Source organism: Polistes canadensis, unplaced genomic scaffold (genome assembly GCF_001313835.1).
Source record: "Polistes canadensis isolate GaletaPanama2010 unplaced genomic scaffold, ASM131383v1 scaffold_75, whole genome shotgun sequence".
NCBI lineage: Eukaryota > Metazoa > Arthropoda > Insecta > Hymenoptera > Vespidae > Polistes > Polistes canadensis.
Window position 1 is genome coordinate 396093 of NW_014569622.1, and position 25430 is coordinate 421522.

Consider the following 25430-nt stretch of genomic DNA (forward strand, 5'->3'; position numbering starts at 1 on the left):
TCCAAGGCACTTTTATTTCGAAGATTAATGTTTCCTTCCTAGATTTACAATATTAATTTTATTAAGCCATTTTGCTAGTATTATGTTAGCGGTTATTACACGATTTATATTTACGACAAAAGAAAGAATTGATCGAGGAAAAAGCTACAACAAGAAAAAAACATGTTTGGAGGGATTTTAGTATAAATTGAAGTAAAAGAAACCTAGAAACATAAAGTGATTATACGATAACGAAAAATTTGCGCAAAATTATATATCTTTTTTCTTGTAGAAATTTGTACAAACTTTATAACATTTGTTAGAAATGATCAAATTGAATATCGAACATTGGCAATACTCCAAAAGTAAGGCACATGTTTTAACGAGCAATTTTATGTGCACTTTTATGTATTTCATAAAGGCAGTAATGCATTTTTTTATTTAACTACAAGAACAGATGCCAAAAGTGATACTAAAATAACTCGCATGTACAAATACTTATGAATCTACGAAATACGTTCAAAGACATAAGAAATACTTTCTGTTTAAAGCGAAAGAATCACAACAAAAGGGAAAAAATTGCATATAAAGGAATCAAAACATAATTTGATTTTTTAATATAAATTTCAACATGTCTTTGAATCCTATATATTAATCATTCCTAAGATAATGATTTATTAGAAATAGAAATAGACACCAATGAGACGCGAGGCTATTAATCTCTTATATATATCATTTCTATTAAATTATTAAATACTCTTTCAAGGCAACTTAACAAAATTTAATATAATAATAAAAAAAAAATATCTAAAGCACCACATATGTATGACTGACTGTCTCGGTTCGCTCTTATTTAAATATATTCTTAAATTATTGATAATAAAAAAAATTTTGTATACGTAATAATTCCGTACATAATAACACAACGTAAAAAATAAATCTTCTCTTCGCTTCAATTAAAGGAAGCGTAGGAAGACTTTGTTTATCACTTAGATCACTTTGATTGTATGGCAGCAGTGTTCTAGTAAAGAGAAGCATTGATTCATCTATTTTAAGCACATTTCTTAATTATTGTACGGTTCTTCTGCGCTAACAATTTCATTAACTTACGTTAATTGCAAGAACTCCTTTTCATATACCCAAGGTACGTTCTATTGTACAGAATTACCAAATATTTGCAAAAATATACACCTAAGATGTATATAAGGATAATCTATATGTTGTGTATATATATATATATATATATATATATATATATTATCTCAATAATGAAAAGATCCATTTTTGTCAAACGTACCGAGGGAGGGTAACTACCCACAACTGAGGTATATCGTTAGGCACTTATTTTTGATTTTGTTAACAAATATAACAATCTGTCGTATGGTAAAATATACATCAATAATTAACTGTGCATGTGTATGTATATCTGCAAGTATAATATATTAAATGTCATTAATAATATATTCATAATAATTATAAGTATCCTTTGAAGGCCAATATCAACAAAAATACTTAACGTATATATTGGATAAGCAATCTTTTGTCAGAGAATAAATGAAAAATATTTGTCAATTGTTTGAGAAACGCATGCAACACTATCTGCGACAAGCGAATCTGTTCATTATACGAATTACAATAAACAAGAATGTCAAAGTACGGTTATTACGAAGGAATGTCTTCGAGCGTTCTCTATCGAACATTACGAGCAAAAAGGGGGAAAAAAATAAGAAAAGAGAAAATGTAAATAAGGGAAGACAGACGTGTAAGAGAAGTGGAAAATGTAAAGCTAGAAAAAGAAGGAAAGACAAAAAATTGTTCGCGTTTTACACAGATAATAAAATATGTATAAACTTACGAGCTAAGGACTTGTCACGAAAAAATGAGAGAAGATTAATTAGAGTCTGCCCGATTTAATTACTTTTAACCCTTAAATGCACTAATAATAACACGTTAACATTATATAAAATTTGTCCATCATTTTAACTAGTCGATATATGTTTTTTTTTTTTTTTGAAAATAAATCAACTAAATAAATGCATGGAAGGGTTAAAGAAACATGACCAACAGAAATCCTTTGAGACAAATTCCAAAACTAGTCTAATTATCGTTCTTTGTTATAATTATCTTTGTATGTGTGGAATGCATATGTAGTCTTTCCACTATTGATCAAGATCAAACAGATTCATCGATAATCTTCTCTCAGAAAAACCGTAAAGATTAAGTTAAAGCTAAACGGTGCAACCAGAATCAGTGGTTGGTACGTAAGGACTTCCCTGCCGATAGAAATCACCTTCGTATTCCTCGATTTTGACAGGATAATCCGTGACACAGTTTTCAGGTTGATTCAAGGCTGGTGGTGGTTGAACAAAGTTGTCCTGGTAACTCGGTAGATGCAATGGGTCGGCATATTGCTGATAAGAGGTATCTGTAGCACCACCTTGTTTCAAACAAGTTGGTCCATGTAAACTGAGCATATCGACCAACCTACGCCTTTGCATCTCCAACTCCTGGATCTGTGATTTGAGGTCGTGATTTTGTGTTTCTAAGGTCTCCGATTCTTGGACCAGAATCACCGTCTTCTCTCGTTTCTTCAGCCGACATTTGGTAGCTGCTATTTTGTTCCTCTCTCGTCTCCTCCGTCGTCTCTCCTCGTCCTCTGGTGTCAACTGTAAGACGTTTAACGGAGACTGAGATAGGCGAAAGATAATAGAGACAAGCAAAATCTCGCGCTTCGCGTATTTCCTCTTTCTCTCTTTTGATGATGATCGATGAGGTAGCGAATTACAGTCGCGACTGTTTTTATCGTTTTAACGAGCTAACAGTATGCGATTTTTGTTCTTACTCCACCCCGATTGTTGTTGTTGTTATTGTTGCTCCCGTCGTCCTCCTCCTCGTCGTCTGCGCTACCATCCTCCCTTTTAGTCCTCTTCTTCCCCTCGTCCCCACTTCCGTTTGCTCGTCTTTTAGTTTGTAGCGTCAATTTCAGGCCTGTCAACACACAATTCCAATATAATAAGAGCTTTTATTTCACAAAGTTCAGGAAAAGAAATTTGACTGATCAATTACTAGTACTCTGAGCTGTAATGCCAATAGATTGATATGACTTATAATAAAATAAAGGAACCTTCTTTGATAAGCTGACTGCAAGTGTGTTGGACGCTTGGTGGACTCGGTTCGCCGCTGCTGGTCGAATCGGTACGATCCCTGCTTTTCTCGTTGGCATAGTCCTCGAAGGGATTGGTCATGGCGATCAAAGAGTTTACGATTTCCGGTGTCCTCGGAGTGACCTCGGCCGCCGCGACACCGAGAAGACCCGCGGCAGCCGCTGGACTAGGATTCACGTTCACGTTTAAATTGTACATGATAAATTTTTATCATTTAATCTGAAACAACAAATATAATTGATGTTACTGTAAATTACTATACTATATACCTATTCGTGAATCTTATGTTAGTTTAGTCAAATGAAAAGCATTGCCTAGCAACATAAATACCAGTGACAATCTACGAAAAACGTAAAATTACGTTAGCCGGCATACAATGTATTAATAAAAACGATGCATATTATTCGGTCAAAATGATTTCAGTCATCTTCCGGTATGGGAATTCCAGAAACATTTGATAATGGAGCAACATCCTTGATTGCGGTTTAGGTAGTTTTAAAGAGAGAACAAGTCAAGAGATCGCTCCGTTTAAAGCAAACTCGAAAGAAAAACAAGTGACTGATTCTCCAATCAGGCATTCTTTCTCTTTAATTTGTTTAATAAGATAATGACCAAAGAAATCATGTACAAATGCATCTATTGAATATCGACCGAAGGAACATAATGTACTATTAAGGTAAGATACATCACGTAGAATACCTAAACACGATATATAGGTCAGTAGGTAAATCTCCCGCTAGCAGAGAAACCTTTGTTGTATTTTAACACGAGAGACAGACTCTCTTTCTGGGGTTCCAAAGAGGAGACGAGTTCGTCTCGAGGAAGTCGGCCTTTTTTATTTTCATTTCTTTAACTCGAACGGTCCTCCTCCTCCTCCTCATCCTCCACCCCCCCCCACGAGAAATAAGAATAAGAATAAAAGAAATAAAAAGTCGAAGTAAGAGCGGAGGAGGAACCGTAAATGGCAGAGAAGAAGGAGCAAAAGAAGGTGCTGCTGGTGGAGGTGGCGAAGGTGAAGGAGGAGAAGGAGGTGAAGGAGGGGAAGAAGACGAAGAAGGAGAAGGAGAGTTGCAAGGGCATTAGGCTCCGAATACGGAACGATATAAAATTCTTACGAAACGTTCGCACGCATACACGAAGGAACCGAAGAAACTTCTGGCGAATGTCGTAAATGGATATACTCGCGGCAGAAAAAGAAACAGGAACCGAGAAAAGAGAAAGAAGAAGCCTCTCAAACAAGCCTCTTCTTTCCCCCTCTTTCCTCTTTCCACCTCTTTAGCAACAAGCACGGACCAAAGAAACATTCGAAAAGCAAAGGATGCGACGACGACCTACGAAATGATATTTCTTTGGGAGATTTGCAAGATTTGTCGATTGAAATAGAGACATGTCAATGTGTGTGTGTGTGTGTGTGCGCGCGTTTGCGCGTGACACGCCTAGAGATAACGAGGCTCCAATATTTGTCTTCAAAGGTATCAACCCAGAACTTTCCGAGAGAAATTTGTTGACAGCCATTGACAAGCTTTTAGTCCGCCCACCCAAGTCGCCAATCTGTTCTGTTCTTTTCTTTCCTTTCCATGGTTACAACGATAAAGAATTGTTTCTAATTTAATATAATATTAATATCCAGCAAGTTATTTTGAAAAAAAAACAAGAAAAGAAAAAAAAGCTCCGAAAGATATATCCAAAGGAACGAAGGAACGAACGAACGAACAGGTGTCCGATCGAAGCTATTGCTGGCTTTGCTTGCCGTCAAACTTATAAATAGAAATCGTTTGATTTTGACGTACGGTCGGAACGCTTCGGTATTCGGGTGATCCCTTGGCGAGAGCGTTCGAAACGGAGCTTTTGATTGTATCGAATGACCGACCACCACCAACAAATCCGTACAAATACGTGCTTCCTACAAATGATTGTCGAATTTGCTAGCGAATCGAGGATTGTTTTTTCATCTTACAGAGATCTCTTTCGATACACCGAGAAGAAGAAACGAGTACATAGATACTGTTGCTGGCTTAGAAATGATAAATGCCGATTGGCTGGCTTATTTTGCGCCAAGGTGCGTCGAGAAGAGCGTAGGCGTCTAAGAATACACGCACTTCCGACTCTTTCGTGCTCCTTCTTCTTTTCAAATCGATTGAACAGATAAATCTTTTAGCTCTCCTATAAAGACACAAAAAATCTATTATTTCTAAATGATATCTAAAAACGTTACGTTGAATTTTATTCCATTAGATTCGAGATGGTTTTTTTCGATGCGTTAGCAAAAGGGTTCTCTAGTTGGAGCAAGCACGTTTCTCCTCATCATATCGATATCGGTGAAATTAAACACAGGATAGAGAGATATCGCTTAAGAGAGTCGATCTTTTAAAGAGGAGTTCTCGGAACTACGACTAAACTCGCTCGCTGTTATAAGTATACATAGAGAGAGAGAGAGAGTGCAAGCTTCAAATAATCAAAATAATAATAACAGTACAATTATTTATATCTCGTCGATATCGAGAAAACAATTTATGTAATCCGAAAAGAAAGTAGGCCTAAAAAGTTTCGAAATATCATCTAACAAAGAGACTTTTGGCTTATTCCATGGTGTCACATGTCTTATACTATTTAGCAGCATGTGCTATGATTCTTCTCACCCTAAATCTTGTACTGCCAGTGAGTAAAAGTTGTGCGATAGAAAGGGGTTAGGGGAAAAAGAGGAAGGGGCGGGGCGGGGCGGTGATAGGGGGGTAGAGCTTGCGCAAGCGATGACCATCTGGCAAGGAAGCTTTTATCGTGCTTTTTCGGCACGGTTGCCGACATAAACGTAGGCGTCCTAATTCCTACAAACATCATGACTCCATATCAAACGCCTTCGCAAAACTCTTCTCGTAGTTTTAACGAGAAGCATATCGTGAGAAAGGCAAAAGTATCGAAAACCTGTAAAACCCGCCTTCCTTTTCCTTACTTCTTTCCATTTGACTTTGAAACTAAATTAACGTGCGTTATTTTACGAGCTACATTTTATGATTGCGATAGCCATCGTTGCGAGGACCAAATCGATTTTTATTTCTCCTTTCGAAACTATACTGAAGAACAAAATTGCGTAGGCAGTGCATAGATAACCGCTTTTGAAATAGAAGACATTTTTCCAAAGCAACTGAAATAATAACGAAGATGCTAGTCGATTAATAAAGATTGATGCTTTCCAAGCCCGCATCTCGTCCTCTCTTCCTTCTCACATCAGTTTGTGTTATTTAATGGGTGAGAGAGAATTCTTTTGGTGTTCTACCACTGCAAATTCGTAATTGGAGAAGATGAATGGGGAATATCCCGCACAAATACACGCAGACGTTCGAGTAATTTACCATCCGTTAAGTTCTTTATAAGTATATATATATATATATTCGGGACGAGTTATATTTTAGGAAGTTAACGACTACAATTATGATTTTTAAGAAACGTACGCAGTAGGACGGGTAATTACAAAATGTCATGGTGCTTGGTGACGATAATGTTAACATTACATTTCGATTTTTCCTCTATATCAATAATTTTATATATACAATGGTTCGTTTAGCCTTGAAGAGGACAGGTCTGAAAGAAAAAGAAAAATAAAAGAGACAAAAAAAAAAGAGAAAAAAAAAAGAGAAAAAAAGAGGAGAAAAATAATGAAAGAGGATGTCGAGAATTTTGGCGAGATATGCCTCTTCAACTCGCTTAAAACTCTATCTATGTAATTTCCTCTATATTGTGCTTTGGACAAAATGAAACAATGTTTATGTAAATATCTAGATATATATCGTGATTATTAAAAACGCAATTTCCCACATTCATCATACGAATTATACGTCAACCCAAACTCTTTGTTTTTCCCTTTTTAGAAAAGCGGCATACGTCAAAGTGAAAAACATTGTTAAACAATTAGTCAAACTTCCGTTGAACTGGATTGATTTATATACCTTTATTTGCTTCCTAGTCCATGAGTAATGACGAATATTTGCAAAATGATAAAAATCTAATCTTTGGCTATTTTCTTTTAGGATGCAAAATACATTTTTCATACGTTAATACTAGTTTTGGTTGTATAAAATTGAATATAAATGAAAAAAGGAAAAAAAAAATAGGAAAAAATTGTCGATCGAAATAAACCAAGAGGTTTATAATCACTAAGCACGTGCGATCGTGTCTTAGGAATCCCAACCGTGCGCACGCGAGAAACAACACAAGATTGCATAATACCAGGAGAAGGCGTTCACGCATTTCTGTCTGTGTGTCTTTTTAAATACATATATTATTCTTTATAAAGAATAAGAAAAATTCAATGTTAAAGTCAAGTTTTCATATTGAATTAGCTGGTCCTTTAACTGTTTTCCTTGTCATTCTATTATATGCATTTGCCGATGCAATTATAGATCCAAGATAATAAACGCGACTTGCATACCATTCCGTCCTCATAAACTAAGAGGAGAATGTTTCTAAGCTGTTGCTAAATCCGCATCTCTTTTAAACTCATTGAAAGATATCGAAAACGCATAACTCTCTCGCAAACATACATGTGTGCATGCACATGGATAGATACTAATTGTAAGTGAACAGAATGTAAATGAATTCGTTACTTACGAAATAGTCAAATCGTTTAGAGCTACAATTGTAGAGTTCCTCTTGTTATTTTCTTTGAAATTCATAATAGATAGGAGATCGCGCTGTAAAAAAAAGAAAAAGAACTTTTGTAAGCCTTATCAATTGTCGAAATGGCGCGAAATTTGTATTACCAATAAACGCAAGGACGCGTGTTGGAATGATCGCGCATTCGCGCACACTTGGGTGCATCCTTCGAAAGTCTATTATGTTACGTAACACGCATACAAGCTTCGTAGTGCAGGATAAAATCGTAATTACGGTAGTGTCATATCGATAACGTTTTCGCGATAACGTATCGCGCTTTGATATAAACCTATGCACGCTCGTCTTTCCTTCGCTAATACGTAAAGTCCAAAAGCGAACGTACGTGCCCATCCAATTCATCTGGAATTCATCTTTTTCTCTTTGGAGAAAAAAAAACAAAGAGAGAGAGAGAGAGAGAGAGAGAGAGAGAGAGAGAGAGAGAGAGAGAAAGAGAGGTGAAGTAAACTTGCACACGCACACGCCATCAATTGTACGCGATGCATTAGCATTTTAAATTCAATCGGTACATTGACGCCCTTGAACAATAATGAACTCTCTCTCTCTCTCTCTCTCTCTCTCTCTCTCTCTCCCTTTCTATTTTAACTCTTACTCTTTCTTAACGAAAGGAATAGAAAGAGAGAGGACACGCGACTTGTAAATCCAGTTATATCATCTCTCGTAAAGTCAGCTGTAAGAAGGTTATTCGTATCCTGAGCGCCGATAAATCGGTGACCACTACGCTCATGTCGTATGTATATTAGTTATATAGGTAAAAACATACCTCTCACATTTTTGTCTACAAAGAAAAAGAAGAATGAGAAACGACGAAATCCGAGTTGATTCGAGGGACGATACGTATCCGCTTCTTTTGTGCTTTTTATCTTTTTCCATATCTTCATTGACCTTCCGCGAGAAGATCGTAGTGCATTTACACATAATATATAGACATACATTTGAATCTACGTGTCGTTATAATAGTTAGGTTCCATTCGTTCCTTTTGAACCAATTAAAAACGCGTATATTCTGTGCTTGAACACTTGAAAACGACGCCGTCGCGACGCGCCATTGACGATCGATCGTTGTGAACGACGAAATGTCACCAAGTTCACGGCCGTCAAAAGGATCTATTCTACCGTCTAAAAGAATCTACTATTCCCATTGACTTCATCGATATAATTAATTGTAAAACCTTTCGATCCGATTATTTTGTGAGAAAGAGAAAGATAAGATTATATATATTGTCTCGGTCGTTACATTTATTACAAATCCCCTTAGAAAATTTTTCTTTTCATTTTATAATTATGTTTCTTCCAACTCGTTACGTAATAATACCGTTAATAATGTACCATTACTTTCGGAGTAATTATCTTCTTCTTTATACTCGTTGCTGGAGTTCTCCCTTTAAATTCGATTTTTAAACAGGTAAATTAAAAACACGAATGCATTTGCCGCGCTCGTCTAAACACCTCGCTCATCGACAAAGTAATACATAGGAAACTTCTAAAGTAAATAGACATTGTACATTCATATTCATGAATCTACTATTATGAACACCCTTCTCAGTCTATTCTCATAGAAACTATTTATCTTTCTTTCTTTCTTTCTCTCTCTCTCTCTCTCTGTCTCTCCCTCTCTCGAAAATTGAACAGGATACAAGACTGCTTAAATAATTACCGAAACCTATTGTATAGATCTCTTTTGTTTCCGCGTGTGTTCGTACATTTATTTATGAATAAACTTTGAGATTAGATTTCAAAGAAACGCGCGCGCGCGTATACGTATTATTTATTAGAATAATTAAAATGAATATGCATTAGGAGATAAAAGAAGCGAAGAAGCAAACTCCATACTTTTTCAGCAATGACGCTAAAGATTAAAAGCAACTACAACTAAACAAATTATTGAATATGTATTAATGACAATATCAGAGAACAAATATTATTTGAATAATCTTAATAGAAACATTAATATTTCTCTTTGATTGGTTCATTGTTTAGAATCAAACCATCGACCAAGTCTCGACCTATAAACACGTTTCCTGGTTACCAATCACGAGATTTATCGCGTGCGCAGGTGGAGAGTGGAGGGGGGAGGGATACACGTGCATCGTCGTTAAAGAAAAAAGATAAACAGAAATTTGACATGCGAAGGAGGTTATATCCTACCTTCTTTCTGCTCGGTAGAAAAATACATCAAAGTGGTGGTGGTAGAAACGACGAGAGGATGATACCGTTGACGATAAACGTCGACGACCGACGTCGATGTTTTTTCAATACAGCAGACGTAAAATAAAAAAAATAAACAAATACGACACGTGTAAAATACACTCTCTAGAGAAGATGCACGAAACGGCTAAGGGTTATAAAGAAAAATAAAATCAAGAAAAGAAAAGAAAAGAAAAGAAAAAAATATGTAAGAAAAGATTAGACGCGATTTAGACGCACGCACGTACGCATGCACGCACGCACGCACGCACGCTCATACAAAACATTCGCCTTCGTCGGCTGCCGACGCACGACTGTGGATTATTCGCGCTCGCGACCGGCCTAGATATATCAGAGTTATTTTTAGCAGATGCTGTCACTTGCCGCGATTCTTATTGGTCCGCGGTGACGTGATCGGAAACGACTGACCACTGCAATTGGTCGAAGTCGCAAACACGACCGAGATCGCGAACGACGCACGCAGTCAGTCGCGCATCGTCTTTGGGCGCGACTCGATTTTCTTCGCGCCTGAATCTGTCTTTCTTTTTCTTTCTTTTTATTTCTTTTTATTTCTTCTTCTTTCTTCTTCCCTCTTATCCTCTCTTTCTCCCTTTCTCTTTGCTTACCCTTTTCTTTCGATCGAATCCTTTTCCTAATCCTTTCTTTCGTCAATGACAACAAGACTTTTCTCTGTCAGATGATTCTAGAATAAATACGTTACTTCTTGATACTTGTCGCTAAATGTTAATAAATTACTAATTCGAAGTACTCGAAGAACACTTCACACTTGATCGTTAGAAATCCGTTAGTGTCAAGGTTAATAACAAATAGTTGTTGCAACGAGGACCTGAAAAAAATAGATTAGTTTACATCTTTTTAATAGGTGAATGGTCGATCGAATTTCATGTGAATAGACACTATTTATGGATCGCATTGGTATAGTAATGAAAGGAGCATTAACGCGCCATACGGCATGCTGTGCTATTAATTTACGCGGAGCTTTCGAAAAGCCTTGAGGCTGAACGCCGTGCCTCTTTTCTGTCGTATGAAATCACGCTATTTCCACGGACTAACTATTATATGAAAATTACATGCTAAAATTAGTCATGGATGATTACCAAGGGACAAACACATAGATGAGAGATATAATGGAAAAATATAAATAATTACAAGGGAAACTCACGCTTTCTCGACATAATCTCGTTTTGATCCTACGAATGATGAAGATATGCAAAGTGAATGGAGTAATGGTAATGAACACTGCACGTGTTGTGTACACGATCGAATACATTTTACCGTCCTTAGTCATTAATATAACTGGTATTATCCTTCTCGTTATTTAATGTTTCAAAATCATTTCATTCTTGTTCTTGTAACCTAAATTCAATACATTTTTCGTATATGTATATACTATTATATAATTAACCGCGAAAATCAAAATGCCAAATGTTAGAAAACGTAACAAAGTAGGACAACAAAATAAATAGACTAAATTATGAAATACGATATATAAACCTAAATCGCCTTTAAAAATTATTCAATTAAATTATAATTATTTTGGTTATTATTTATCCTCTTGTAGTAGTTACATACGCGCGTATATAATCAGATTAGATTTAATTTTTTGTATTGTCAAAATTTGGATGTCAAATAAAGTGACATCTGGTGAGCTGTTATAAATTAATAAAATATGGTAGCCATCGTGGGTTAGTAAACATGTTCAAAGATAATTTTAAATATTATAAAAGTCGAAATCCATTGCCTGATTTAACAAATGTGATTGACTTCAATTGTCCAGATATTAGTAAAGTATATATAATTTACTAATATCTACACTAATCTATCAATTTACCAATCTAAAATCTATTAATTTGCCAATATACATGTTTATGTTTATGTTTATCTTTAGGTTAAAAACATTGAAGCACATTTTATAAGTGACACGTGTGAAAGGAAATTTGGATTAAAATGTTCAAAGGATTGGAAAATTTATGAGCTTTTAAATATTCCAGGTAAAATATCATTATGTATTTTTTCTTTAGTTTAATCTAATCTCTTTTAATACTCGCAGGACTTATTTTTATTCAAAATCCATTTACAACAAATGGTCATCATTATTGGATCATAAAGTGTTTAAGGGATTATTCAAGGAAACCAAATAAAATAAATTTAGATGCTCATAATATTTTAAGTAATGATGAAACTTGGTGGGACATATGTTTCCGGTAAAAAGAAATACTCTTGATTATATTCTTGACAAATTAGTTTTTCTTTTTTCCTCTTTTAGATCCAATAATAATAATAGAGCAGCAAATTTGCTCCCAAAGTTACGATGGGCAACGCTAGGATACCATCATGATTGGGACACAAAAGTATATTCTGAAAATTCTAAAACACCCATGCCTATTGAACTTATCGAATTAACACAATTTTTGGCTAGAATATTAAATTTTCCGAAATTTAAAGCGGAAGCAGCTATTATTAATTATTATCGAATGAATTCTACATTAGCAGGACATACAGATTGTTCCGAGCTAAACATAGAAGCACCACTCTTTTCCATTAGTTTTGGACAGACTGCTATATTTTTGATAGGTGGTCTTTCCCAAGAAAATCCAGCAGATGCTCTATTTCTACGAAGTGGTGATATATTAGTAATGGCTGGTAGTTCACGCTTGAGATATCATGGAGTACCTAAAATTCTATCATCTCAATTGTGTCCTTGGGATACAAGTGAAACGGAGACTAATGAAAATGACTGGATTTGTGCTAAAAAATATCTAGCCGAAGCTAGAATAAATATAAACATAAGACAAGTATTGAAAGCTAATCAATTGACTTTATCTTAAATTATAATGGCAATTGTGTGTATTTATGTAAATAATGCATAGGGTGTAAAAAAGTTTATACAAAAGTGTATATTTGTTTTACCTTGTAAATATAACTAATATCATATCAAAATTTAAGTCTATATAATATTATTTTAATAATTTTTGTCTTTATCTTGACCAGTAGTTGCGTAAAAAATAACTGAAATGTCCAAAAAATGCCATGCTATTGTCGCCATTCTTGTAAGAAAAGATTGAGATATTTTTATACGGTTCTGCTTTGAATTTATCAATTCACTATCTTTTGCATGAATATGAATATTTGTAAAGGATGATAAAGAAACACTTGAAGTCAAATACGGTTTGAGTAATATACTAGTAGCATCGTGTACTGCTGTGCCCAAAAGAAAATTTTTTGAAATATCTGGAGCATGGATTATCATTTCTGTTTCTTCTTTTTTTTCTAAATTCACTGTAAACAATAAATCTTCGTTCTCTAGCAAATATATAATTTATAATAACAAATTTACATAATTACAAACCTCTCAAAATTTTTTAAATGTTCAATTCTTTCTTCAATGCATCTATTTCATGAAAACACATTGAACTTTAAGGAAATTGTAGTAATTATTAATCTGTTGAAATATTAGTTTTTGTGCCAATTCATATATTCAATTTTATGGACAACAAATCTATAGCTTAAATCGAATAAAAAGTTCTATTCATTCGCGCGAGTATTTCGTCGCATGCGTTTCTAATTGTTCCTGGTCTCCAGTTTTGCTGTATATTTTTTGAATGAACGGTATTTAGATCTAACCAGAAAAAATTATTCGATTTATCCTCTTGTATATGAAAACTGCGATTCTCTATTGTCAATCGTCTTTCAACAGAATTTTTCAATTCTGTTAACGTCATATTTTTAAGTGCAAAAGAATTTGTAAAAGTTTCAGTTACGTTGCTCGACTTAGAGATTATACTTAAAATTTTGGAACTCAAAAAAATCCGGATGGGCTATGTAAAAGATTATATATACATGTATGTGTATAAATAGATAAAACATAAAATAAAATTTTGACAATGGAAAATATATATATCTATATAAAAGAAGTATTTATCTACTTAAGGCGTTTCAGATAGCAATCAGCAGTGGGCGATACTTGGTACTTATCCATTAAGACGTTAAACGCGATCCCTACGTACCGACGCTGAACATCCTTAATCAATAAATGGTTCAAAGCTTTAAATATATATAAGTTTAAATTAATTCCAAGAGAGATTTTAGTTCTGATAAATTTAAAACATTCTTATATCATTCATAATTTCAATATCTTTTAGCAATAATTTTGTTTTCTTTTGAAAATCAAAGAATACAACTTCATAGAAAATGAAAATTCTGTTGAAATATATTTTAATTGATAATATACTCTCTGTGAATACAAATATTTCTTATGTCAAAAATGTAAATCATTTCTTTTTTTAGGTCAGCGATACTAACTGCTTAAACAGTAAATTAACTATTGTAAATAACATTGTGCGGACCAGCCTGCTAATTAAATTTATTACAAGTAAATGAGGGCAGCCTGGTTTTATTAATTTTGATCAACAAGACTAGAGTAATGGTAATTGTTCAGCATGTAACAATTCAGTAGCAGCTGCAGAATCAGCACACATAACTAATGTAATGCCTGCTTGGTAAGATGCAGGTATACGAATATGAGTTGTACCAATAGTTGTAACATTAGGATGTTGTCCCTGATTCATTGCTTCTCGTATCATATTTACAACTTGTCCTGTTATTAAAAAAAAGAAGAAAAAAAGAAAAAGAAATTTTGCAAGTATATATCACGTTTTTAATTTACATACAAAAATCAAAATAAGTAACAATGAGATATAAACATAAACTCACCCAGAACATTAAGCTTCCTCCATTTCTGGTCCATCTTTGCAAGAAGTGTTAAATCAGTATTTGCATTCCAACGTGCCAAAACATCAGCCCGCCTCACTAATAAAACACTAGGACTAACGAGCTGATGCCAAACAAGCTGAAAATAAATAAAATAATTATATATTTACGATTGACCAAGTTTCAAATTTGAACTTTGTTAATACAAACTTGTTCAGGTAAACATTGTAAAGGGTTTGTTAAATATATCCCTGCTTGCCCTACGCCAAATATCATTTGATGATGCCATGCATCTGGAATATCAGTACCTTCGCCACAATGTTGTAAATTTAATGTAGCTATAGGAGCAGCTCCTAAAAATGAATATTTGAATTTTTAATAATTCAAAAATTATATATATACACGTATCTAATGTTAATACAAATTTTGCACCTTTAGAAATCCAGTAATGTAGCCAATGAGAAAGTGAAACCTTTCTTTCAGGATAAAAGGAAAAGAATTTTGTGATAACTGCCCCACTTGTTGATAAAGATATTCCTCTTGCAATGTCTTTATGAGTTGCACCAGCCAACGATCTACTCATTAGATATTGTGGAAGTGGTGAACCAAGATCTCTTAATCTAGTACCTACAGCTTTCAACAATACCTCTAAAGAGAAAGAAATACCCAAAGCCAACTAAAAATGAAATTTAAAACCATTTATAAGGTGTTAATGTTAAAACACAATAACATTTAGATGGTTGTAGTTAAATATTATTTGTAGATATAAATTACCAAAGCATTGATAGCAGAAGTAGCACCACATGCAGAAGTTGCAATTTGAGTGACTTGTTTTACCGTAGCTTCTTGCTCAGTCCACAACATGATTTTTTCAACTGGTGGAAGTCCATCAATTTGCTCATTACATAATTCATTTTCCTAAAAGTATTATTTAATATATATATGGAATATATATATATATATATATATATTTTGAACAACAATAATAATCCACAAACCAAGTTCGAATCGCCACTCTGATTAAAAGCAGTTTGTTTATTAAGCATTAATTTTTTGGCCATCATTCGATGATAAAGTGTAGAGCTGAGATTCACTTTTCTTGAATTTAAATTCGAATTTCCTGGCATGGATACAGTAGAGGTTTCTGCCCATAATTCAGAGTCAGAATCTCGATTATCTCCAGGAGATATTAAGTCACCGCTTGTATTATGATATCCATAAGATTCGCGCAAAGGACATCCTAAATTCCTATGAAATCCAATTGATTCTGTCCTTCCATGAAGATTAGAATGGCACCCTGAATTAATTATATTAATTAGATATTAATTTATGTATTCTAGTATCAATTGCAAAATAAAATTTGTTAAGTTGTTCTTATTGACTTACCAGATCCACTGCTAGTACTCGGCATCCAAGGAGATGAATAAGTTTGTTTGGAGCTTTGCTCGCTGGTTGATCGATTATTGGAACATTGTTGAGTGACCGTGTGGCTAACATTTTGCCCAGTTTGAGAATTATGTTGAGGCACAGTTGTTGTTCCTTGTCTAGATACAACTTTACCACTACTCAAATCATTTAAAACAGGATCTGCCTCTGCATTATCTAATGTTATATTTTGTATGTCTTCATTTATAGAAGCCAAATCGCTGTCTCCTGTATCCTATATTAAAGAATATGTTAATATAAAACCAACTAGTTTTCCTTGACATTTAAATAAGTTACCTGCTCGCAAGAAGGTCCAGGATCAAAGTCCATTTCTAAAAAGTCCATCTCTGGACTAGACCTACCACTGTGACACTGTCCTACTTCATGTTCTACAACTTGGACTCGATTGACTTCCTCTTTCTGATCTAGATTAACTATATTGTCATTTCCTTTATATGTATAAATACAATAATCTTCTCCATCTGACATATCTCCTTCATTTCCGGAACTAGAATCTCTTCTGTCAATTATATCTTTTTGAAAACACTAGGTAGAACATAACTACGATTTAGTATAATTGTAGAAATTTTTAAAATATTTTCTCATACAAGTAAGTATAAATACTTACTCTTTGTAAACCACTTGGTCCAGCAACTTCTCTATTTCCATTGATATTAGGTCTTAGAAAACAAGTTCCTTGACTAGTCGAACCTATACTCCCTCCAATATTATTTAATATGCTAGCAGATGTATAAGATTTTGAGGTACGCATTTGATCACCTTCCGGACTGGAATCTGAACTGCAGGAAACTTTAGAAGGACATTTTTCTATTTCCAAAGCATAATCGACATTATTTTTCATATCCGTATCATCGTTTGATCTACTACCAGATAAATGCTGAGAGACAGTGGACGAATTCAATATAGATGTATTCGAATATGCATTAGTATTAGATGCATTGATAGAACTATAAGAAACTGGTGTAACCGTATTAGCCAGGTGACAATTCAACTGACCGGAAGATAAATTTAGGTGCATTTGAGGCTTAGGCAAGTTAAGAGTATTTGCATTTACAACAGTCTTATGCTTCAATTGACTTGCAGAATTAGTATTTGCATTATGTGATATGACACTTGTAGTATTTACAAAAGTGGAAGATGAACTTGCGTTTGGTGTGTCAGAAATAGTAACTTGTTCCAATGAATGACTGCAACCTGATGTAGTAGCTTCCATCGATCGTGCTCCATTAGAAACCACCATAGAAGATTTGGAAGGTAATACACTCTTTGCGTCGCTCTCACTAACATTATTATTCAATTTCAGCTGCTCGTCAGACATTTTATTTTGTATTTTAGTTGCTTTGGATAACTTATTTCCTTGTTCAGTTGTTTGATTATCATTCTTTTGTAAGCCACCATCCATTCTTGTTTCAGATTTTCCCTGTCTCTTTCCATCCTCTTTGGAATTCATATTGTATTGTCTGTGCTTACAAATGACAACAGATAATTACTAAAGTGTTACCAAATTTACTCCTAGCATAGATTTGTACAAACAGATATATTACACATCATAGCCAGGCGTTGTTAATTAACCAAACGTAATTACGTTCGATTGAATTGTTCATTTACTTACTATAGTGTATATTACTAATTCATATGAAACGAAAAAATTATTTCATTCACCGAATGATACAAAATACATGCCTGTCTATACAAGATAGTAAATGGGATGATTCAACCTACTAATCCACCGATTTACGGACCTTCGAACTTTTACGTCCCTATAATTTACCCTAATTCAACGATTAAACAAGAGCTTTGACGTTATTTCCTTTGGAAATGATAAAAGACTACTTAAAACTATATATATCGGCCCATAGATTATATAACTTCTTAATATTTAAGTCAATTTCTATTTTTTCGTTAAAATACTATAATAACTCCCGTAAAGGATTCATCCTCTTTTTAATTACAGCTCCTCCTTATATACACATATTACTTCCGGAAGTCAGCTGATCGTAAGGAACACATATACGCACAAGTTTGCTAATCTTCGGATGAGAAGGACTTTGACAAAATATACAATATCGTATAGAATAAATTAATGTTAAACATTATACCTCGTTCAACTGCCAAATAAAACAGCTACCGATCGAAGGAAATTTTCATCCCGATACTTCCTCAAACAAATCACAGTACGTATTTACGAAGACGAGCAACGCGATTGTATTTACTCTGACGAACCCCCATCATTTCTCCGATTATAGCGCCATCTTAACAAACCGTATAGATGCCGCTGGTATATGTTAAAATAGAGAATAGTTTGACGTAGCGGTGTCCTTAGCTATTCATCCTTTCGTTCGAGTTGTTTGATTCCGCTGATATTTAATAACAATTGTTTATTGTATCGGGTAAGTCTCCTTGTATTTTTAATGATTATTCGCTATACATATTATCTAGACAATTGCATATGTAATATCTTTTTATCTTTATTCATTGTTGGTCTCGATAGAACAATAATAAACACCATATTTATCTTCCGTTTGTCATAATCAATAATACTTATAAGTAATTTTTATCCTTGTCAAAAATAATTCATAATTCTCTTTTATTTTTAGAAAAAATATTAATAAAAGAATTAATTCTGACCTAATTACACAGTCTTCTTGCAAAAATGCAGATTTTTGTAAAAACTCTCACTGGGAAGACTATTACATTAGAGGTTGAAGCATCTGACACGATAGAAAATGTCAAGGCTAAAATACAAGATAAAGAAGGCATTCCTCCTGATCAACAAAGACTTATTTTTGCTGGCAAACAATTAGAAGATGGGAGGACTCTTTCGGATTACAACATTCAGAAGGAATCTACTTTACATTTAGTCTTGCGTCTCCGTGGAGGTTCAAATACTTGAATAAAAGGATAATTAATCATTTTGTAGCAACATTTAGTAAACATCGTAGTAGATTTACTAGTAGAAGTTTATTCTTCTTTTTTTATATCTATACATTTATTAAAAATCGATATTTATATAATGTATGATACGATTTAAACAAAAGTCTCAATAAATCTGAATACAAGCATTATTCATTGTACGCCAATGCGCATGTGCTCCCCATATATGTAAACATTAATCAATAAAAATTTCATGCATTTTTAACTATACTATATAATTATTTGTTAAATATATAATAATGAAGAGTAAGTCTGCAGCTGTTTCTTAATTTATGAAGCAAAGTGTAGACAATATACAGAACAGCTACAGTTTCCATTTTTCAAAGATTTCATATGAGGCTTATGGTAGTACAGGGGAGATGGCGTTGCGAGTATTCTTTGAGAAACATGTCTCTAATTATAATAGGCACTTATAATTTAAATTGAAATAAATTGAAGTGGACAACATTTTATCAGCAATATTAGCAACAAAATAACTATTATTTTCTATATAAATCATTTACTTAAAATAATAGACATTTGATTCTTCGAGAAAACTCGAAGAGAGAAAATCACGGTATTAAAATTTATTTTTCAATAATCATACCAAAAACGTGCGAAAATTGGATAACTAAAGACGAAAGCATTTATTTTTTCTTTTTTCGTTGTATTCAAATTTCTGTAAAATATCGAAAACTGTGAATAAAATGAAATAATCGTTTAGGTCATATATACGCGATGTGGTCCGCCTTCGACCCTGTGTTGCTTTTGTTTGGAGAACGGATCGAGAACAAGGTCACGCAGGTAAAATGGCAGCCAGAGTACAGAGATCGGTCGGGGCTTGACGATAACCTCGCGTCGTTACGCGAATCGTTCGATTTCTTTACGCGAATAAACGTCGACTACGTGATATAAGTTAATAGAACGACGATAGAACAAGTGAAAATGACCGATACTTAGCATAGATAGGAGTCATTTATTTTCTTTACGATCGTAGAAATAGATCTCGATCGATTTAGTAAGTCAATAACGTTCCGGTATATTCTTGATCCACGTGAATCCACGCATACATATACGCATACGCATACGTATACGCATAGGCGCGTACATAGAAATGATTAAAAATGTTTAATTATCCCGCCTTTGAAAACTTTGAAATTTTAGTCGCGCCATATAGGTGTAATTGTGCGGTATGATAATCGCAAGAGGCGTCGTCGCATGCAAGTGGTTGACTTGCGATCTGATAAAAGAATTGAAATACATTTTTTTTTGACAATCTACGTGTTCTATATCAGACGACAATTCTGATAAAGGCTCTAGTTTTCTACCTGATCGTTTGGGCGAAGCCTCATTAACAGCAACAATGAAAATGGAGGTACGTCTAAATACCTGTATACATATATTTTTATTTTTACATTTCTTACTGTTTACATTTTTACGTCGTCCTCTTACTATCTTTATATCGTAATCGTTAAATTATACGTTGACTCAACGCCTTGACTTAAAAAAACATTTTTTTGGTTGATAGCGAATCGAAGATAAAACTGCACTTGTCATTGCGAACATATAGAATTATGTGCAAGTTTTTTTTTTCTTCTTTTCTCTTTTCTTATTCGTATTAAATATACTTCTTTCCTTTTTTTTTTTTTACTTATTAATTTAATAAATAATAAATAAGTAAAACGTATAGAATAAAATCCGTTGCGCTGTAAAGATAAATATTTGATAAAGATAACGTTGATGTAGTGCATAAGAGTGTATCGTTAAAAATTATGTGTGTTTTGTGTGTGTTGTGAGTAAAATCACGTATATAAGATCATACTTGCGTCATCGTACATTTGTGTATTAAACACATTTATTCGTGCATGTATATATATATATAGGTATACAAAAAGAAAAGAAGTACATTTTCTAGGAATGGTTACGTTTCCTACACAGGATCTATTCCCGTTGAGATGTAATCATTCAATTTATTACACGTGTATTTACCTGCATTTACTATATAACATATTTGTAGAAATACATAACGCTGTAAATCGTAAAAATACGACCATAATCAATATTTATTATTCTAACAAAAAAATAATAATCTCATGATAACGGAAATTAATAGTAAAATAATATCACAACTATAATATTAATTACACAACGGTAATATCATTTAAATACAAGGAAAACTCTCTCTCTCTCTCTCTCTTTCTGAAACATAAAAACGTTGAAATATTTATATCGATAGTAAAAAATTATAATTACAAATATACGCGTCATACTTAAGTATTATCGTAAAAACGCTTTTCAAGTATATCAATGTTGTTATTTTTTTGTAGTAAAGCGACATAGATATTGGCATTTGATGAAAAGTAGTCGGGTAAGTTTTTAAATTAATTAGCTAGAAATTGTTAAATAATTCACACTCGATAAAACAATTGTTATTAAAAAAAAGGCTACGAGTAATCTGTACTGCAATATTTGTTCTGTAATAAAATTCGAATTATTCATATTGAGAGTATTTATTGCTTATAAGAAAGAGAAAAGAAATGAATGATTTGTAGGGAGAAATTCTCATCCTTTCTCTTTTCGATTTCGCGGATCGAACGAAAATTTCTATTTAAATTCTCTCTTTATCAATTGTTAATAAAATTTATAAGATAGTTATTTAGTACACCAAGTACATATATATATATCTATGAGAATTTCGTAAATGAATCTTTGGCAGAACACTTATTTCCAAAGCAACAGATGTTTCTGTGAAGCAAGTATACTATTACATCGAGAAACATCTGTAATACTTTTATCCAATCATTATACACAGATCCCTAATCTCCCTCATCAAATTTTGTTCTTCAATATAACGACATACATGCATATTTTATATCCACGTAGATTTGAATTTGTAACGAAAGAAAAATGTATAGAGATCATATAATTCATCTTTTTTCAAACTTTCCTAATCGGTTGGACTAACATAAGTAACGAGATGTGAGCTGAGAATTTTATAGCAGTCAGTAAAAAGATATTACACGCAAGATCGTTTGAAGTATTCATTAAGCATAATTATATTACTACAATTATTTCATAGCCATATCATTCACGCGATAAAATTAAACGTTTCTTTTGTATATAGTCTATATATTGTCTATTATTAGTTACAAATGAGCAAACAAAAAATCAACAAAATTGCATTGCAAATGCAGTTGATTTTGTATCGTCATTGAAGTTGTGAAAAAATGAATCGAATGAATGAAAAATGGATTTTCTCGATCGGAAACTGTCAGAAAGGAGGCAACGAGACAAGTCAGGAAGATCCGTGGCCCATTTTTTTTAGAAAGGAAGCAGCTAACCAACCGGCTTACGGTTTAACCGGCATGTTACATCGAAGCACAGCAATTGCTGTTAGTTTTCTGCGAGCGGCATTCCTGAGTGCCGCTCGAGTGCAGCTGCTTGCCTAGAGTACAGTAGAATAGAATAGAAAGAGGAACTTACTACTTGGATAAATATTTCACTTCCTACACCGAAGTTATTCGTTTTCGGTTCTTGTTTTTTTTATATTTATACGTCGACAACTAAATCGTATTGTTATTCTCATCTATGATTACGGGAGCATTTAAAGTAAGTTCGGTTTAAATAACAACAAAAAAAGAAACAAAGTATTGAGAAATGAAGAAAGATCGAAAGATCAATAGATCGATAGGTCGATGCGAAATATTCGAAATGATTCATAAATTTGAGTCATACACGAAAACACGTGTTTTTGATGATACCCAGATTTAATCTAATTGTAAGATCAATATAATTTGACCAAGTTTTTACTTCTTAAGTACAACGAGGAGAGAAAAAAAGCTGGATGATCAAGTTTGATCATATTAGTATTGAGATTACAACCTGTTTTTTGGAATTCACTTCCCGTTAGCATCGAGATCGGTAGCACTGTGATCGTTTGATATTCCAAGTATTTCGCCGTTATCCTTCTTTTCTTTGTTCTCTTTGCTTTTCTTAAAAAAGCCAAAGGTCACGAGATTGATATAATATTACAAGAAAAAATACAGGAATAATCGGAGAAACTAAAACTAAATAAGCAATAAATTTCTTAAGGAATTTATATATAAAATGTAAAACATGTGTAAAAAGATAAAAATAATAATGTAACAAAGTTGATCTTGTTTTTAGGCGGAGCATAGATTGGAACAGTTAAAAAAGGCAACGGACAGAATACAAAAGGAGATCGAAGAGGTCACAGAGAGGGAGCACGAGCTACGAAACGTGGGTAGCATTAAAACCACGTCGCACGAGACGGTAGATTCCAAGGTGGGTATATTGTAAGAGAGAAAGAGAGAGAAAGAAAGAAATATCTTGGTGCATACGAAGGTGCTCGAGCTCAAGGTCGCTCAACGTCGAAGGAAAGTGAGCACGTCGGTCGTGTGATACTTATAAGGATTCAAATTGTGCATCCTTTGCACACTTTATACGTGCTTTCTTCCTAATACGAGAATCACGAGCACTTAGATTACATTTTCCATTGGAATTTCAGTCCACGTTTAATATCGTATACGTTATTAATTATTCAAAAGTATACATTTTTTAATACTACTATAGACAAATGTAATTTGCTTATATTTAAATAAAGTCATCCACCTGTTAAAGGATAGATAAATCTTTACGAGTTTAACAAGTAGAACAGAACTAACGAATCTTCGAGAGTTAATTCGTGCAATAAACTTATTAGATTAACTCACAATCAGTTCTAATTGTAAGACTATGAAGTATTTAACAAACGCGTGGGTAGCGCGCGAATGAAAGCGTAAGAAAATGATTTTAAAGTGTGCACATTGATATGAATTTAGGTGAGACGTATGCCGCAAGCTTTGGCATCGAGTAAATTGAAGAGGGCAACGTCAACGCCACAGATTTTCGAAGCTGTTAGTCTTGTCCCTTCGACACAATCTACTCTACCAAAAATGACGAACGGTGTAACATCTTCTAATTCAACAGCAAGACCTTTACGTTTTGCTACAGCACCTAGCCAAAAAGGATTGATGCATAGGTTCTTAGCAACTAGGGGAAAGATTTATAAGTCTAACACAACTCCTAATGATCTTATAACTTCGTCTACCACTGTACCTACCATTGCACTTAATCCTATAAGCGTAAAAGCTTTCAATCGCAGTTTGAAGATACAACTTGAACCAGATGATGAACCTAAAAAACCTCCTGTTAGGAAGGGTTATGTACCTGTTGAAGAAAAAATTCAAAAAGAATTGCACGAGATGAAGGAACGAGAAAATGAACTTAGGTAAGCGAACAGTCGTAATTATTAATAACAATAAGAGAAAAAGCAATCTATGCAAAAGTATGCTTTATTTTTTTTTGTCTTGTTTCGTATATATAATATATTGTACATTATTTGTATAATGTACAATTATAATATGAACAAATTAATGTAGAAATTTCTTGAAATTTTGTTCTAGATTAATGCGTTCTCAAATGTTAGCAAAATCTCAACCAAATCTCTTGGATATCGGTAACGATAATGATTCCGATATTTACGATGGCACCGGCTCCTTAAGAAGCGGAGCATCATCTAATACGTTAAACGAAGATGAAATAGAAAGAGAAAGTAAAGGCAAACATAAGGTAAAATATCATTTTTTTTTACTTGAAAATATAATCGATTAATCGTTCATGGAATCAGAAGTAAGAGAAGAGTGGCAAAAGTTTAATTGGTGTTTCAAGTGAAATTATTTTTAGCCAAATCCACGGCGTCGAAGCACTCTCATCGCTCAATGGGAAAATCTTATAGCAGCGAAAAAAGAATCCAATGAGAATAATCATGAAAACGATAGTGTTTTTTGAGAAAAGGTTTATCGTTAATTTTTTTCGAAAATTTCTTTTTTGTCCAATTTGTTACGTACATTTGATAAATCTATTATTTTATCTTTCTTCATATATATGTATTTAGGTACGTAAAATTTATATATATACATTTTCTACACACACACACATATCACCAAGTAATAAGTTATAAACAAATATTTATTGAAGCATTAAAACTTGAATAATAAATTTCTACGTATATATATACATATATAATCGTAGATTGTGGTGTAGACGTTGCTCTCACACGGATATTATAATATTTTTGTAATATAATATTTAGAAAAGAACTTTAGTAATATCAATATAGTATATGTTTATTGTTTCCTAAAAATAATAATGTACTATTAAATTAGTAATTAATCAAGAATTAGTTTAAAATTATATTTTTTTACTAGTAGGATTAAATAGATATTTCGTAAGATAACTTGTAGTATTTACTCAACAAAAATATATATATATATATGTAAG

The 25430-nt window shown here is 33.3% G+C and overlaps 5 protein-coding genes across 14 annotated transcripts; 3 read left to right on the forward strand and 2 right to left on the reverse strand.

Moving 5' to 3' along the window:
• Positions 1–10298, reverse strand: LOC106786484 (proto-oncogene c-Fos). 3 transcript variants are annotated; one of them, XM_014747913.1, is made up of 5 exons: positions 9960–10297; positions 7749–7831; positions 3104–3362; positions 2822–2967; positions 1–2645 (listed from the first exon to the last, which is right to left on the reverse strand). In XM_014747913.1, the coding sequence occupies exons 3-5, from the start codon at positions 3339–3341 to the stop codon at positions 2208–2210; spliced, it is 822 nt and encodes a 273-aa protein (XP_014603399.1). In that variant the 5' UTR covers positions 3342–3362; positions 7749–7831; positions 9960–10297; the 3' UTR covers positions 1–2207. The 3 variants fall into 3 exon arrangements, with proteins under 3 accessions (XP_014603399.1, XP_014603400.1, XP_014603401.1); XM_014747914.1 differs by lacking the exon at positions 9960–10297 and adding an exon at positions 8575–8721; XM_014747915.1 differs by lacking the exon at positions 7749–7831 and having other exon boundaries at positions 9960–10298.
• A 190-nt stretch (positions 10299–10488) lies between these two features.
• Positions 10489–12954, forward strand: LOC106786483 (DNA oxidative demethylase ALKBH1). 4 transcript variants are annotated; one of them, XM_014747910.1, is made up of 5 exons: positions 10489–10814; positions 10882–11248; positions 11908–12010; positions 12070–12223; positions 12286–12954. In XM_014747910.1, exons 2-5 carry the CDS (start codon positions 11216–11218, stop codon positions 12845–12847), a joined length of 852 nt encoding a protein of 283 aa, XP_014603396.1. In that variant the 5' UTR covers positions 10489–10814; positions 10882–11215; the 3' UTR covers positions 12848–12954. The 4 variants fall into 4 exon arrangements, with proteins under 4 accessions (XP_014603396.1, XP_014603397.1, XP_014603394.1 ...); XM_014747911.1 differs by having other exon boundaries at positions 10489–10802; XM_014747908.1 differs by lacking the exons at positions 10489–10814; positions 10882–11248 and adding an exon at positions 11695–11807.
• A 1355-nt stretch (positions 12955–14309) lies between these two features.
• On the reverse strand, positions 14310–18415 carry LOC106786488. 3 transcript variants are annotated; one of them, XM_014747920.1, is made up of 10 exons: positions 18275–18415; positions 16783–17635; positions 16452–16700; positions 16116–16389; positions 15728–16026; positions 15504–15647; positions 15162–15405; positions 14940–15082; positions 14733–14868; positions 14310–14616 (listed from the first exon to the last, which is right to left on the reverse strand). In XM_014747920.1, exons 2-10 carry the CDS (start codon positions 17623–17625, stop codon positions 14435–14437), a joined length of 2514 nt encoding a protein of 837 aa, XP_014603406.1. In that variant the 5' UTR covers positions 17626–17635; positions 18275–18415; the 3' UTR covers positions 14310–14434. The 3 variants fall into 3 exon arrangements, with proteins under 3 accessions (XP_014603406.1, XP_014603407.1, XP_014603409.1); XM_014747921.1 differs by having other exon boundaries at positions 16783–17640; XM_014747923.1 differs by lacking the exon at positions 18275–18415 and adding an exon at positions 17859–18248.
• Positions 18416–18772: 357 nt separating this feature from the next.
• On the forward strand, positions 18773–19240 carry LOC106786490 (ubiquitin). Its single transcript, XM_014747927.1, has one exon. It carries the CDS (start codon positions 18829–18831, stop codon positions 19066–19068), a length of 240 nt encoding a protein of 79 aa, XP_014603413.1. The 5' UTR covers positions 18773–18828; the 3' UTR covers positions 19069–19240.
• A 522-nt stretch (positions 19241–19762) lies between these two features.
• LOC106786489 lies at positions 19763–25430 on the forward strand. Of its 3 annotated transcripts, XM_014747925.1 has the most exons (6): positions 19763–20463; positions 21416–21456; positions 23256–23393; positions 23930–24378; positions 24554–24719; positions 24834–25430. In XM_014747925.1, the coding sequence occupies exons 2-6, from the start codon at positions 21442–21444 to the stop codon at positions 24936–24938; spliced, it is 873 nt and encodes a 290-aa protein (XP_014603411.1). In that variant the 5' UTR covers positions 19763–20463; positions 21416–21441; the 3' UTR covers positions 24939–25430. The 3 variants fall into 3 exon arrangements, with proteins under 3 accessions (XP_014603411.1, XP_014603412.1, XP_014603410.1); XM_014747926.1 differs by lacking the exon at positions 21416–21456 and having other exon boundaries at positions 19764–20463; XM_014747924.1 differs by lacking the exons at positions 19763–20463; positions 21416–21456 and adding an exon at positions 22500–22697.

Coding starts and splice junctions, on each gene's coding strand:
- LOC106786484 (XM_014747915.1), bottom strand. CDS start 3,341: ATGTACAATTTAAACGTGAACGTGAATCCTAGTCCAGCGGCTGCCGCG. Junction 2,968..3,103: donor CAGTCAGCTTATCAAAGAAG/GTTCCTTTATTT, acceptor GTGTGTTGACAG/GCCTGAAATTGACGCTACAA. Junction 2,646..2,821: donor ACAACAACAATCGGGGTGGA/GTAAGAACAAAA, acceptor AACGTCTTACAG/TTGACACCAGAGGACGAGGA.
- LOC106786483 (XM_014747908.1), top strand. CDS start 11,715: ATGTTCAAAGATAATTTTAAATATTATAAAAGTCGAAATCCATTGCCT. Junction 11,808..11,907: donor ATTGTCCAGATATTAGTAAA/GTATATATAATT, acceptor GTTTATCTTTAG/GTTAAAAACATTGAAGCACA. Junction 12,011..12,069: donor TGAGCTTTTAAATATTCCAG/GTAAAATATCAT, acceptor TAATACTCGCAG/GACTTATTTTTATTCAAAAT.
- LOC106786488 (XM_014747920.1), bottom strand. CDS start 17,625: ATGAATTCCAAAGAGGATGGAAAGAGACAGGGAAAATCTGAAACAAGA. Junction 16,390..16,451: donor CTGGACCTTCTTGCGAGCAG/GTAACTTATTTA, acceptor TCTTTAATATAG/GATACAGGAGACAGCGATTT. Junction 14,617..14,732: donor GAGGAAGCTTAATGTTCTGG/GTGAGTTTATGT, acceptor TTTTAATAACAG/GACAAGTTGTAAATATGATA.
- LOC106786490 (XM_014747927.1), top strand. CDS start 18,829: ATGCAGATTTTTGTAAAAACTCTCACTGGGAAGACTATTACATTAGAG.
- LOC106786489 (XM_014747924.1), top strand. CDS start 22,677: ATGATTACGGGAGCATTTAAA. Junction 22,698..23,255: donor TGATTACGGGAGCATTTAAA/GTAAGTTCGGTT, acceptor TCTTGTTTTTAG/GCGGAGCATAGATTGGAACA. Junction 24,720..24,833: donor AAAGTAAAGGCAAACATAAG/GTAAAATATCAT, acceptor AATTATTTTTAG/CCAAATCCACGGCGTCGAAG.